General features: G+C 39.4%; 1 protein-coding gene across 2 annotated transcripts in view; it reads left to right on the top strand.

Moving 5' to 3' along the window:
- The window catches only part of prex1 (phosphatidylinositol-3,4,5-trisphosphate-dependent Rac exchange factor 1), a 92,941-nt gene that overhangs the window by 16,479 nt on the left and 62,082 nt on the right, over positions 1-14,380 (top strand). For both annotated transcript variants that reach the window (XM_086068739.1, XM_086068738.1), the window contains exons 2-4: positions 4,747-4,812; positions 4,993-5,115; positions 11,019-11,123. In XM_086068739.1, the coding sequence (XP_085924865.1) occupies positions 4,747-4,812; positions 4,993-5,115; positions 11,019-11,123 (294 nt within the window). The remainder of the gene's footprint in view (positions 1-4,746; positions 4,813-4,992; positions 5,116-11,018; positions 11,124-14,380) is intronic.

Below are 14,380 nucleotides of genomic sequence, written 5' to 3'. Positions count from 1 at the left end.
TTGGTTTGTAACATTCTATTGCATGAACAATTTCAGTTTTGATCTGCTTTGGGACATTAACTTACTGACATGAGTGTTTTAAATGCACCCGGGTTGTACTTGGCAGCCTTGTATGCACTCTACGAAGAGCTACACGGCCTTGTTATTCGCCTCCAGTGGGATTGCATCATCAGCATTTTACCTTTACAGACTGCCGCGCTTCTGGCAAGAGGCCGTCATGTGCAACATCTCTCTCGAGTCCTCGCTGGCAGTTCACAAGATGAATTTGTGTCCCTGCTGACCAGCTTTTGTTAACATGCTGATGGATGTTGCTACTATTTTCACTGCCGTAACCGTAACAATGAATGCATATAGTCTGCAAGCAATCAAATGTTGGATTGTGGAAAATGCTACAACAGGAACCAAGCCAAGAATCATTTGTTATTACGTTATATATGAAATGTCATCCGCAGCAGTTGGAATGTTAATTCTACAAATGTCCAATATACAGCACTATGTTTGAAAGGGCTTTTTTGTTATTAAATTATTTCTCAAAAATAATACTGCCTGCAGACTGCAAAACATATGTTCCCAAAACTAAACTATGAGTTATGAAGCCTATGTACAGTGGAACCTCGGAGTTCGAACGTCTCGGAACTCATACAAATAGGACTTTGACCCAAAAATCTGAGTAATAAAATGTTTCGGAGTTTGACCTCATTCTCGGAGTCTGAACATCCAAGCAAAGCCGAGCGTACCTTGATCGGGTAGCCGGGTGAAGCCGAGCAATGCCGAATGCTCACATTTCCATTCGAGGTTCTCCGTACATTCGCGAGTGCATTTTGATTTTTCCACGACAATTTTCTTCGACATGGGCCTAAAGAAAGACAACAGTGCCAGTAGCAGAAAAGAAAAATTTACAGTGCTACGAACCATAGGGGATTTAGGAACAAGATTATCGCACTGATCGTGAATACTTCTGTAAATACTGCACAAGGACCCCCCTTAGCTGTTCAACAACGTGCCTGACGCTAAACAGCGCACAAGGACCCCTTAGTAGTCTAACAATATGCCCAATGTAAAAATACACTAACTCAGCAGTGATCTAAAGCTAGCATTAACATAGCATTTATCAACCACTGATGCCATCACCCCACAACATAAAAGGTAAGGTATTTGTTATTGTTTAAAATACTGTACAGGGTGTACATGTTTTTTACATAAATATAAATTAAAATGTTCTGTTTTTGGAGCGTGGGAACGGATTGATTGCATTTACATTATACCGTATGGGATTTTTTTTTTCGCGGGTTGAACAATTCGGACTTTGAACATTACATAGTCACAAATTGTGTTCAAGCTCCGAGGTACCACTGTATTTAGAAAAATTATGAATACCATTACAATCCCTTAAGATACAAGCAATTGTGGCATTAATTATTCACACAATTCTCCAGTTATTATTTCAATTTATGAAAAGCTAAGTGAATTGTGTTATTTTGATATCTGTGTAAATTACAAATGAATCTAATTAGAATTTGATTGACATGATGCAAGGTACTCTGTGGTAATAACAGATTAAGCTACTGATTGTTGTGCCACATCCACACAGACCTACGAATGAGTTCAGAGCGAGCATATAATACAGTATATTAAAGATCAAATACTTTAATTGGTCCCGTAATTCATCAAATAGCTTTTGTCAAATGCTCGTTCTGAGTTAAGATGGAAACATATTTTGTCATTTTTCACTAAAACAAACTAAAATTGTGGTAGCTTGAGTATCCAGTGGCTGAAGTAAGACCTCGTCTTTTCCAATTTTAAGATTATACATTAATATATGCCAATCCAGTTATACAATTCATCAGTTATCTGATGCCTGAAAAAACCACAAAGGTCACCTGAGATGGCGATAGGAGAGAGTAAACAAGGCCCATCAGCTGCATCCTTTTGCCTCTTAGTATGTTGATTAAGAAGTAATGAGCTCAACAACGGTGTCCAGTGGGTAGAGTCAAATTACAAGCATCTTAGCTACTGGCCGCGTAAGGGATATACTGGACTGTGGCATTTTCAATATTCAGTTCATATCTTCGTGTCAGTATATGAAGTGCATAGCAAAAGACGTGAAACTTCTGTTGATGGTAGTCAAGATGTCTGCTGATAGAGATGTGATGGGGCGGGGGATTTGTCATGCACATTATTGCAACCCCCCCCTCGCCAATAGCACGTCGGACATGTTTAGGATTGTCTTGGCAGTGGTCTGTGTTCTACTGAGGGCCAATATTGTTTTGGTCTGTCTCTGATTGTGATCGTGCTCTCAAATGATTTCAGTCAAGATGATCAAAGTGTTGATTTGTGAGACCTGACTTGCCATGTGTTTTGTACGTGCACAGCCTGCTCCATCAAGTGATGTCAGCGTCTGAGACAGGATGGTGGATGGTGAAAGCCAGAATATTCTCTCTAAACAAACCTGTGTGTTTTGTAATGGAACAATGACAACAGCCAACACAATCCTGGGTGAGGATGGCCAATAGAGTGAGAACTGGACTGAAAGGATTTCTTTGTTGCTCGGGCCCACCGTCCTCCCTACTCGTTCCTGTCACCACATCTGTGTAGCACATTTTTTTTGGTATGATGTATTTTTTTTGTTTTTAACCTGCTTTTTCTTGCACTTTTTTATTTGTTCACTATTTTATTTGTTCCTCTTTTGCTCACCCCTATCCTTGTGTTATCATCATCAGCCACTTTGTGTCTTATTTGGCACTGGGCACTCTCTCACTTGATTGAACCCTTCAGTGTGGACTTGTGACAGATTGCCATATGGGGAAAAATAATTAGTGCACGCCTCAAGCACAAAGTACAGTAGATTCTTCCCCAAAATAACAAACTACGGATACCCTTTATCCTTGGTTTTAATTAGAGAGGTGGCACCTCATTTTTTTGCATTCTATGTTGGTCTCTGCTGAAAATATAATTACTTCAATCTTGTGATCAAATGTGTGATTATAAGTGTTGGCTTTTTTTTAAGGAGGGGGGGCTACTGTGGGTAACACTTGGTGTTGACTTGGAGTTTGTTTATTTATAGCGCATTATGTGTTTTATTGGACATGACTAGAACTGGAAGCAGCAACATGTCGTTATTTTAACGTGAAATAACCGCGTCAAAATAATTTGCATGCTGCAGTAGCTTGTAATAAGGGCTAAAGCATCTCTCCTGTTTTCACTGCGACACAACTATTTTAGTGGCAAGTGAAGCCTCGTCTCCACCAGACAGGTCAATGAAGTTCAGTCAGTGATTTTTGTATTTCCATTACGAATGGTATATAAACAATAAAGGTTGAAAAAGATTTGCAAATCTTTGTATTCCGGTTTTATTTACATTTTACATAACGTCCCAACACAATTTAAATTGGTTTTGTAATGCTTTCCTGTAAATGAATTGGTTTGTAGTACAGTGACTTAAAAGTAAATTTACACTTCACAGCAGCTAGTAGTAATCCACTCACACAGTGTCAGTCGGACAGCGGCGATAGGTATGGACATTTCACAAAACCTGAAGAGTCTGCGCTCTCCCTTCTGCAACTGAGTTTGCTAAATGCAATGCTGCCAAGAACAGAATTGCAAGGCGAGGCCCTGGTCCTTAGCAAGACTCATAAAGTGTAACACCATTCATTACATCGACAGGAAGAGGAAGGATGATGAGGAAGGAGGAGGGTGCGGGGCACATTTTGATTCAGTGGTTTTGGAATTGACGTCCCTGCTTTTTAACCCTCTCATTTTTGACACGATGGTTGTCTGCAGCTTATAGGTCGAAAGACAGACGCGAGGCGGTAGTTTAAGACTGTCTGATAAAGAATGATAGACAGAAGAATGGGGAAGCTGTGGCAGAAGATAGATTCACATCCCTATTTTTTTTCACTGTCCTTTGTTCACGTGCCGTCCATAACCTCACTCAAAGTGATCCCGTTATGGTGGTCGTCATGTTGGAAGCATGACAGTGAAGTCTTTGAAATCAACTTTTGGGTGCATTAACTCCCTCTGTAGAAGTTCAGCAGTTCAGTTCATATCCAGAGTTTGGATTAGAGGGGGTAAATACTGATCCGGTTGTGTTTCCATGGCAGGATGGCAATAAACATGACATCATAGCGGTGCGGCACTGTGTATCCCATCAACGAATTAAACAGAGAAGTAGTGCATAACACAGCACAAGTTGGACAGAATACAAAATGCGGCCAACAGCCGCATGCTGAGAAGGAAATACAGGAGTCTCTCATTCTCTATTGTTATTATTAAGATTCTTGGTACTGGTCCTGTGTCGTGCAGTACTATTTTGAGGTGGAAAAGCGACCACCCTAAACCAAGGCAATGGGACCATATTGAGTCGTTAAAATTAAAGGTGTTAAGGTGAAAGGTTAGTTAACGGTGTTTATTTTGGTAGCTTTAACCATTTCTGACAATAGATGTTCAAAATAACTTTTATTTCAGGAAACGGCTGTCTCTGTCGAGTCATTTTTGACCATCTATTTCTTTTGCATTCACATTTTGTAATCATCATTTGGGGTATTGCATTACAATTTCTGTTTGCACTTCAAGCAGGTTGTCAACCTGGGAAGAAAAACAATTACAAACAACACAAAATACTGAAATGACTATACACACAGAAGACTTCAACATACCAACTGCTAAAATATGTTTCCTTAAATGTCAAACTAACTGCTTTGCTAAACATACTTAACATATCTACTGTGTTTTATTCTCCTTTCCCAGGCATTTTTGCACAGAATCAGACAAACTGCAGATGACCAACAATGTCTCTCGCCTGAACACGTCAAGGTAGGACTGACTTCTTTTTAATCTGTATTTCCTTCCACACTGAATTAACTTTTCCTGTTGTACCTTTCTGCCCCTCATCTTGATCCATCTGTCGGTCACTTCCTTCCTCACTCCTTTCCTTTTCCTTTATCTCCCTGTTCCTCTCTATCCTCTCCGTTTAAATCATCCCACTCTTTATAGATTCTGTTTTCCAACATTGAGGACATCCTGGAACTGCACAAAGAGGTGTTGTCCTCTGTGGAGGCCATCCTGCAGCCCGAACCCCAGCCACATCATGCCCTGGGACATGTGTTTCTCCAGTTTGTAAGTCCAATCTAATAGAAGCGCACAAACCGCAACTACATGGGCATGCAAAACACGCACACTTTTCACCCGTAACCACAAATGTAGGGAAAATAACCCTAATTCTAACTTTGCCTCGAGCACCCTCCCTTTGAACACTCCCCTAAATCTCACTCTGTTTTTCTTCTGTCGTCAGTCAGCATGTTTACATGTTGGGCTTAGTTGGCGGCAAACATCAAGTCACTATTTATGTTTTTTATTTCTGTCATTGTACTTGGGCAACTTTAGATGGTAAATCTACTTCATTTATAATGGCGCTTTTCCACCTTAGAAGGCTCTCAAAGCGCTTTATATTTGACTACTCATTCACCTACTGATGACGCAGCATCAGGAGCAAGTGGGGGTTCAGTGTCTTGCTCAAGTATACTTCGACGTGGTCATAATGGCATGGGATCGAACCCATAACTGCTGGGTTGCGGGAGGGCCACTCTATCACTGAGCCACGCCGCTTTAGCCATGGTGGAGCTTTAGTCGTGTTACTGTGCTGTTACTGCGTATTCAGCTCCAAAAACAAGTACCCTAAAGACTGGAGCATGCATACAACTTAACTAGGGGTGTGCCCCAAATGTTTTTTTATTTTCATAAGAATCACGATTCTCATTTAGTACGATTCAGAATCGATTTTAAATATCCCAAAATCGATTTTATTTAAAAAATGTTTTATACTGTCTCCCCTTTGTTTGTGTGTGCCTTTATTGGGAGCGCTGTTCATGTTGTACCCAATTTGGCCACTTAGGGGCAGTGTGGTTCCATGCAGTCTGGTACACTGTTAAGTTGTAGCCACATTAGATTAGAAGGAAAAAGTCACGATCAAGTTATTCCAATAAAAGTGTTTTTTTTTTTTGCAGCGTGGAGCCGTTCTTTTGAGTGATAAAAGTGCTGCGAGTAGAGCACTAATTAGCATTAGCGAGTCAGACTGGAGTAGATCATTACGATTTCTTGAACATCTATAAATTGAAGCAAAAATCATTGTCAATCAAATCATTGTGAAAAAAAATCGCTCCTAATCGAAAATCGATTCCGAATCGAACCACACATCCAAAAATCGGAATGGAATCATTCGAGACATTCAAAGATTCCCACCCCTAAACTTAATTATTCAGTACATACAATATACATTTACACTAGAATATTCTGTATTTCCAGCAAATTAGATTGGAGTCAGATCAAAGTAGACTCCTGGGCTGCAGCCCAGTACTGGGCTAATACTACTACTACAAATTATTTTACTGGCGATTACTGAGTCTGCATACTTTGTGATCAGTACTAGCAATTGAAAGAAAGGGTCTAAAGTCAAATGACTGAAACAAGTTCATCTGGTCAAGTCAATTAGAACAACTGTCCAACTTTTATTTAGCGTTATAGAGTAGCACTGTTCGATTTTGTGTCTCAAACCTTTTGAAAAGTTGGACTAACTGATTCTGTAGTGTCATAAACTACATAGGATCTATTTGGAGTGTCTCCTTGGCTCTTTTTTTGTAAACATTCCACCCATCCATCCTGCTTTTCACCCCACCCACCACTGCCACCACTCCCCTCTGTTTGAACTCGTGTGGCCTCTGGGGACAAACAAACAAAGAAGAGTCTGTGTCCGCGGAGGAAGAGCTGCTGTGTCAGTCTGCGAGGGGACAATGCCTTTGCATCTCCATCTCCATCTCGCGCTCCCTCACGTTGTCTTTCTTTGAGCCACCTATTTTCAAGTCAACGTTCACTCGAGGCCTTTTAGTATCGCAGCCGGGTACTATACGCTCAGCCACTGTAACGCAAGAGCTGTGATAATTGTGTCACTGTCCAGAGAAATGCATTTTGTTATGTACAGCGTGAATGACTGTAGCACGTACATTATAGATTTCAATTGTTAATGGGGAAGGCAGACCCCCAAAATATTTAATAATATGTTCTACGCAAGCCCCACTTGTCTAAACATGGCATTCTGATCAATATTGTAAGAAAATATTTGGGTTGACTTCCACTTTAAAGGACATGAACGGGACTATGATACAGTAAATGTAGTGTGTTAGGACATTACGCTAGTACTTTGTGTGAAGTTTGTGAACCCATAACACACAGCAACACAACATCCTTCCGAAATGAATCAAATCATAAATCTTCCTTCGTTTAAAATCTTTGTTTCCACCAAGTAGCACAGTTCATGTCTTTAAAATCTACAAATGTTTTTGTAAAAGCGTCTAGCTCCACCCTTTACAAGGGTATTGCACTGGCACTCCAACAAAGGGTGTTGCAATGTACTGTTATTAGTATGTAATTTATATAAAATCATGATCTTAAAAAAAAAAAAGCAACACTTGTTTGACTTTTAATCAGATCTGTGCTGTGATGCTTTAATGTATGTGTTAATTCCATTATTTATTAATTTTTTACATTTTGGTTCTTCAATGGCATTTCCCAACATTCACACCTTTTTCAAATGTATTTTGTCAAACCATGCTACTCATCTATCTATAGCCGTATTTCCCAACCAACTCAGTCATTTCTTGCTGCATGAAGTGGCTTTCATTCAAGTCTCCTTCAATTGGCCCATCAGATGAGACCTTCACACATGTGCCTTTGACGCCAAGGCTGTTCCGTCTGTCAGGGTGGAAAATTGATTACGGGGTTTTTTTTTTCCATCCCTGCGTGGTCAGACTGGGCCACGGAAAGGTCAGACTGTGGATGCGCCAGAAGGAGGTGCTTGGATTTGGAACTGAAGTTGACTGAAAAAAAAAAAGTGTGAGTGAATGTAACGGAAAGAAGATGAATGACTGATACTGATTTTTGCCAGAGATGTTTAGTTAAAGCAATAAATCAAAACATATGAGCGTATGTAGTACGTAATTGCATTTAAGTGTCATTTTCCAATGTAATATTGCACCATATCAAGAAAAACATCAAAATTAGACTATATGATATTTTAATAAGTAAGTATTTTGTGTGCAAGTACATTTTAGAAAGGTAGAAACAGATTCATATTTGCAGTCATTCACACAGTTGAAATGTCTTTAAACAGACGTACAGACCTCTGCGTATCTTTTACATTTAATTACAACTAATTTATGTCTTGTTATGTCAGCACTCATTTGATTCCAATGGATATGTTATGATTAATTCATGAGAATGTTCCCTTAAAATTCCACTACAAGTATATATAATGGGACAAAACCAATTGTCTCACAGGAATCACTCAGGAAGTTACTCAGATTCAAATCATGTTACACAAATCATGTTACCTGCCGATTCGATTCATATCACGATTCGATTCGATACTGATTAATCCCGATACAAATCCATAAATTGATTGTTGCGATTATTTTTTTTTAACTCAAATTTAGAAAACACAAATCATTAAACTTGTGCATGTACACTGTAAGATTAGTATGAAAATGTATTTATTTATCTGAAAACTCAGGCTTATAACTGAGCCACTGCATTTAACAAACAGGTGGCACTCTGTTACATGTTTGAACAGTACTGAAATAAAAATATTAAGGCTTAATGAATGTTTCATTAATATACATTCTTCCATGCTTAATGTGTGAATCCTAACCTCAAGTAAGACGTTTTATGGAATATTTCCATAAAAAATTGATGTTTAAAAATCGATTCGGCCGCATATCGAATCAATTCAAGAATTGCGCGCTGTAATATCGCGATATATTGCCAAATCCATTTATATATATATATATATATATATATATATATATATATATATATATATATATATATATATATATATATATATATATATATATATATTTTTAATGTATTAAAAATTTTTTCTTTCTTCTTCTTCTTTTATTTAACCTGATCTTTTCCCTTCCGAGTTTGATCAGCTGAAAAAGATGTGATTGGGCCAGATTGGGGAGATCTCTACATATACAAGCCATAAAATGTTTTCAGCAACATGAGTTTGTGAGACAACTTGGCAATGCTCTTCCAAAAACAGAAAATTATCTACTTCTATAAAAAAAAAAACACTACATATAATACCCCCCTCCCCCCAAAACTAGTTTTCTCTCTCCCCCCCACCTTTTTTTCACCTTAGGCTTTGTGTTAGGACTAGGTTACGGTGAATTTTTGTATGAAATGTATTTTATGTGAAAAAGGCTGAAACCCGTTACTGTGAATGTTTGTCTGATGACGTGTGGCGCCGTGTTTATGTGCTGTTCTTTGGAGGTATTGCGCTTCTCCACACGTACCCCCTTTGTAGCTGCATATCCATTACACTTCCCTTTGCAGCCCATGACCTTCGTCACCTTCAACACTGATATCTCTCAGCCAATTGGTTGGCTGCGTCTGGAACCCTCCGGTCGTAGCCCTTGACCCCAGGCTGAGGTCAACACCATGACTGGGATTTGATTAACCTCCCACATTGTTCCATAGGACCAGCTGCCAATCATGGCTGATCACTACTATTGAAAGGCTGAGGAAACGTCTTTATTACTAAAGTTACTTTCTTTAACTGCATCAAGAAATCACATTTGAAGACTCTGCCCTTTGGGTGAGTCCAACTCTCCAAAGTCCAGAAAGTAATTGCATGTTGGACGAGAAACCAGAGGCGTCAATATTTGCTCAATCTGGGCGTCTCTTCAGCAAGTCCTCCAACACTCACGTCATTATACGTTCTGAACTACGGCCATTATGCTTTCACTTCTCAGAGCGTGACACAAACCTCTCATCTAGCGTAAGGAATAACATTCCAGTGAAGAAGAATTTAAATAAAGCTTTACGTTTGTCAAAGACTTGGGGAGCTATTCTGGGCACAAGTGGTGACTTTCACCGTCGTTCTGATGTTTAAGTTCGACCCAGTGAATAGAAGAACACTATTTTACGTGTACTCGGGGTGACTGTTTGTTGACATCCAAGGACAGAAAATAATTCAGGTCTGGCTTTGGTTGTAAACGCATAAGCACTTGTTATGGTGTTTATGCATGAAAGGAGTTTTCTGCTGATTGTGATTGAGAATACAATTGATTGCAGATTGAGTGATATCACAATTTAACCTCATACTGTACTTGCCACACTCTTTCCTGAGGTGATTTAAAAATGTTTTTCTATCTTCCTGTCAAATGCAGCATTGTGCTTATTTTACTACAAAAAATGTGTTAGCCCAACCTGCAGCAGCTGTACAAAAAAAAGAAAAAGAAATGTTTTTTACACCATTGGGCTGCCTCTGTCCAAACTGTAGGGTGACTATAATATACTGTATTTATTAGGTATACAAATCCATAGCCTATAGTTTAGTAACTTTAGAGGCATACATTTCCAAATTTACCTGAAGTAACTTCTAGGTTTCAGTGGTTGCCACAGCGACTCACATGCACGATTTGTTTGGCCCAGTTCTTATGCTGGACGCCGTTCCTGATGCAACACGCTCATTTTTTTTTTATCAGGACTTGTGGCTGGATATTGGAGCACTGGCCTGGAATCGTACCAATTGTATGATATCATGTGCTCCTTTAATAACCTCATAATTATTATTAGTGTTATTTGTTTGAGGTCAAGGCTTATTCATAAACCAGTTTCACAAACTCAACTCAACCATGTTATACATAGTATCACATTCTAACGACTGAAGGGGTCACAGCAGGAGGCAGACATGGTTAAGGGTCAATTGCGGCCTTAATGGTGTTGATGCATTGTGTGTGCAATGCTAGCTACGTGAATAATGTATGACAAATGACTATACAGTATTTCCATTGGTCCATGTATCACTTTATACATGAAGAACAGGACATATATAGAAGTTTGGCTTTAGTCTTCATTATTTGAAAAACAGTATGTTTTATGATATCTTAAAAAAAAAAACAAGCAAAAAGCTCTCAAATCTGTCGTCCTCATTGTGTATTTTTTCTTCTGTTTGGCAGAGGGAGAGTTTCTCAGTGTATGGCGAGTACTGTAGCAACCACGAGAAGGCTTTGCGGCTCCTCATGGAGCTGAACAAGATACCCCACATCAGGACCTTCCTCCTGGTAAGAAGCCGGTTTTGCCCTCTTCAATGCCATTATTATACTATTGCACCCTCTTCTCAAAATGTATTTAGGAATATTTCTTTCTTTCTTTCTTTCGGAAAAGTATCTCACATTTAAAAAAAATACTTTTTACCATCGCCAAGCACAAACTAGAAATTGTTTTGCTTGCTTCTGGACTTAACTTTATCAAACGGAAAAAATTGTTACTATTTTCCATCAGATTTGCCGGTGAGGTGTGGAGTTTTGCTTTGGAACGCATTCCTTTTATCAGTTTGACTAACTCCTTTATTATGTTTGATGTTATGTAGTTTGTTAATGGTGCTTGTCCTTAGATTTGACCTAATTTGTTCCCACCTACTGCCATTGTCATCAGTCTCCCCAAATATCCCTGTGACATATTTCTTCTAATGTCATCTCCCTCCTCCTCTTTTTCCCCTTTCATTATGTCAGATTCATTTCCATGTTTGAACACTTGCATAAAGAGGTTGAGTCCATAACAGGGTCATAGGGGTTCTTCCTGCCCGGACAGGATGCAACTGCCATCAAGGTCACTTTTGTGTGATACTCTTGTAGTGTTTCCGCTGCCAGCTGTTTCCGTGTTTTGACACCCCAAACGTTGGGCCCCAGACAATAAGCTCAACGTGGTGAGCAGGATTTGCTGAGGACATTTTCTGCAGACTTGGATGGGCTGGGGAGATAGCGGGGCTGAGGGTCAGCCAGCTGCATATTGCTGGACGCCTTGATGGGATTGGTAGAACGATGCGATGTACACGAGTTTGTCGCTGCCAGATGTTTGCGGCCGTGGCTTTTTTCTGACCCATTGGTCTGGAAACAGTGGGATCACAGTAACAATGTTTAACAGTGTTTAAATTTGTAAACTTTCTATGGAAGTTAAATATAATACATGCGATGTTCAAATGTTTGCCTGGATAAAATCATTGTCATTTTAACCTTTAACAGCCATCCATCCATTTTTCTATATTGCTTATTTATTATAATTCGTGTCACAGATAAGTTGGAGCCTAGCTAAGATGATTTTGGGCAAGAGGCGCAGGGTACACCCTGGACTGGTTGGGAATCTGTCACAGGTCACATTTTGAGACAAACATTCATATTCACATCTAAGTAACAAATTGCTCGAAAGTATCTTTACAATAGCTTTTTTATTTGACCATTTATGACTGAAACATCTTCTAATTAGTAGATTAGCACTTTAGCTGTTCACAATGGGTACTTCAGCAAGCCTCTGGCCAATAGTTTTTAGACTAGATTCGGGCTCAAATTTCCCGCCCTTTGTCTGTGGATGCGACGTCATGAGCGTGTACGTGAAGAAGGGTGCGTGCAGTTTCATTTTTTGGCCACAGGTGGCAGTAGCGATTCGAAATGGACTTTTCTTTACTTTCTTTAAGGCCTCTATATACCAAACCGACGACAACTAAATGTGTCGGCGTCGGCCTGACCCTTGGCATATCACGCCAGAAAAATGGTGGAAACGCACACCGCAGTAGACACCGTCGCAGACTATTAAGTACCTTCTGTTCTGCTGCACACGAGTGAGAAGTAGTACCATCGAGTCGTCATTGTTAGAAGAAAATAATATGATAATATATGAGTAAATCCTACTTGGTATAACCAGTTGCGTCTCCATGCGTAATTTGGCGTTAATTACTTGATTAACATATCCTTGAACAAGTATGTCATAGAATGTCTGTCTCTCTTTAAATTAATTTATCTTTTAAATCTTCTGTCCAGACAGACATTATAATTAAAGGAAATGCGAAGGGTGATAATATAAAAAATGATCGAAAGCTGTAAGGCTCTCTATCACTTACTGTTTATCGGCAATTCCGCATTTGTCACTTCCTTTTCTTGCACCATGTGCTGATTCACTAGCTAATAGACAATCAGCGTGATGAAATGTCACGACGGTCCGACGCCAATTTAACATGTTGAATCCGCCAATGATGCCGATGCCCGAACACTTCCTGACTTCAAGTCCTTGAGAGTATTCATAACCCTACACAAGCTCAAACCCTACACAAACCCTCTAAGCCAATTTGTAATGGATTATGTTTGATTTTGGAGATTCCACTGCAGTGGAATTAATGTCATAGCCCTTCCAAGAGTTACCATAAGTGACACTGTTGGATATACTGTGTGTTAGCATTGGGTTATTCTCTGCAGTGTAATTTTCCTTTTCTGAATTTGACCATTTTCATGTTAATTGAATCACATAAAGAAGGAAGCCTCTGGAATTTCATGTAAAAATGAAGTGTTAATTACTTTGGAGGAGAAGAAGAGAAGTTAAAAGTAAAAAATGAGGTCAGAGTGAAGAACCAAGGAAGAACTGGGGGAGTTCTTGCTTTAGGCTGGCAGATTATAAACAAGTAGAAAAAAGAGTGGAGCGCAGCACTTAATTGGATTTAGAAAGTGGGGTGTTTTCGAGAGATGGACTGTGGGGGGAATTCTACAGTCTGTTTTAAAGGGATTTACTTGCACAACCACCAATTTAAATTAGTTTGCTTCAGTTCAATGCAAATTATATGTGTAGCGCCAATTTAGGGATGGATCGTTTCATATAGACCACGGTCCATATGTAAAAAAGAGACTTAACAGAACTTTACACAAACAAGTACTTTGTTGAGGAAGTAAAAGGAAAAATCTTCAACAGAACTAATGTGTCGGGCGGCCATTTGCCTCCACCAATGGGATTGAGCAGAATCGGGTTACACAATGAACAATACACCTATCAATGGTGGTAGCAATAATACTAATAGTAGTAGTAGGACCGCTGATGTTAACATTGGCTGACCACCAAGTTTGTTCAATTTTATGATCTAAAAATTCATGGACTAGACAATCAATTTCAGACTTGTCATTATTGACTTATTAATGACTCAGTTTGTCTTACTGATCTTTACTTACTGTACAGACTGCTTTTGTTAATGTTTTGGTCTGGCGGTCATCATCACAACTTGCCTCGTTGTCACCACTATGTGGTGACGTTACGCGAAGAAAAAAATGCAGGAGTAATAAGCGTAGTGCATCGAATGACGGAGTGCTGAAAGTGTTTGCGTAACTGCACACCTTAAAGCTGGCAAGCATTGTTTAAACGGCTTTCAGCCTTAAGTGACAAAACGACAGGTGCACTTGGTGCCATTTTTAACTGTCCTAATGGAGCTTACCGGCAAAAAAAACACCATTGCAAAGCTCGAGAAGACGGAAGTGTACGTTTGTAGACCTCCGTTCACTCTTCC

The sequence above is a fragment of the Leptonotus elevatus genome, chromosome 2 (genome assembly GCF_054856555.1).
Source record: "Leptonotus elevatus isolate MCC_2025b chromosome 2, RoL_Lele_1.0, whole genome shotgun sequence".
Classification (NCBI taxonomy): domain Eukaryota; kingdom Metazoa; phylum Chordata; class Actinopteri; order Syngnathiformes; family Syngnathidae; genus Leptonotus; species Leptonotus elevatus.
Note: the sequence above shows the minus strand (reverse complement) of the source record. Positions and strands in the feature narration are given on the sequence as shown.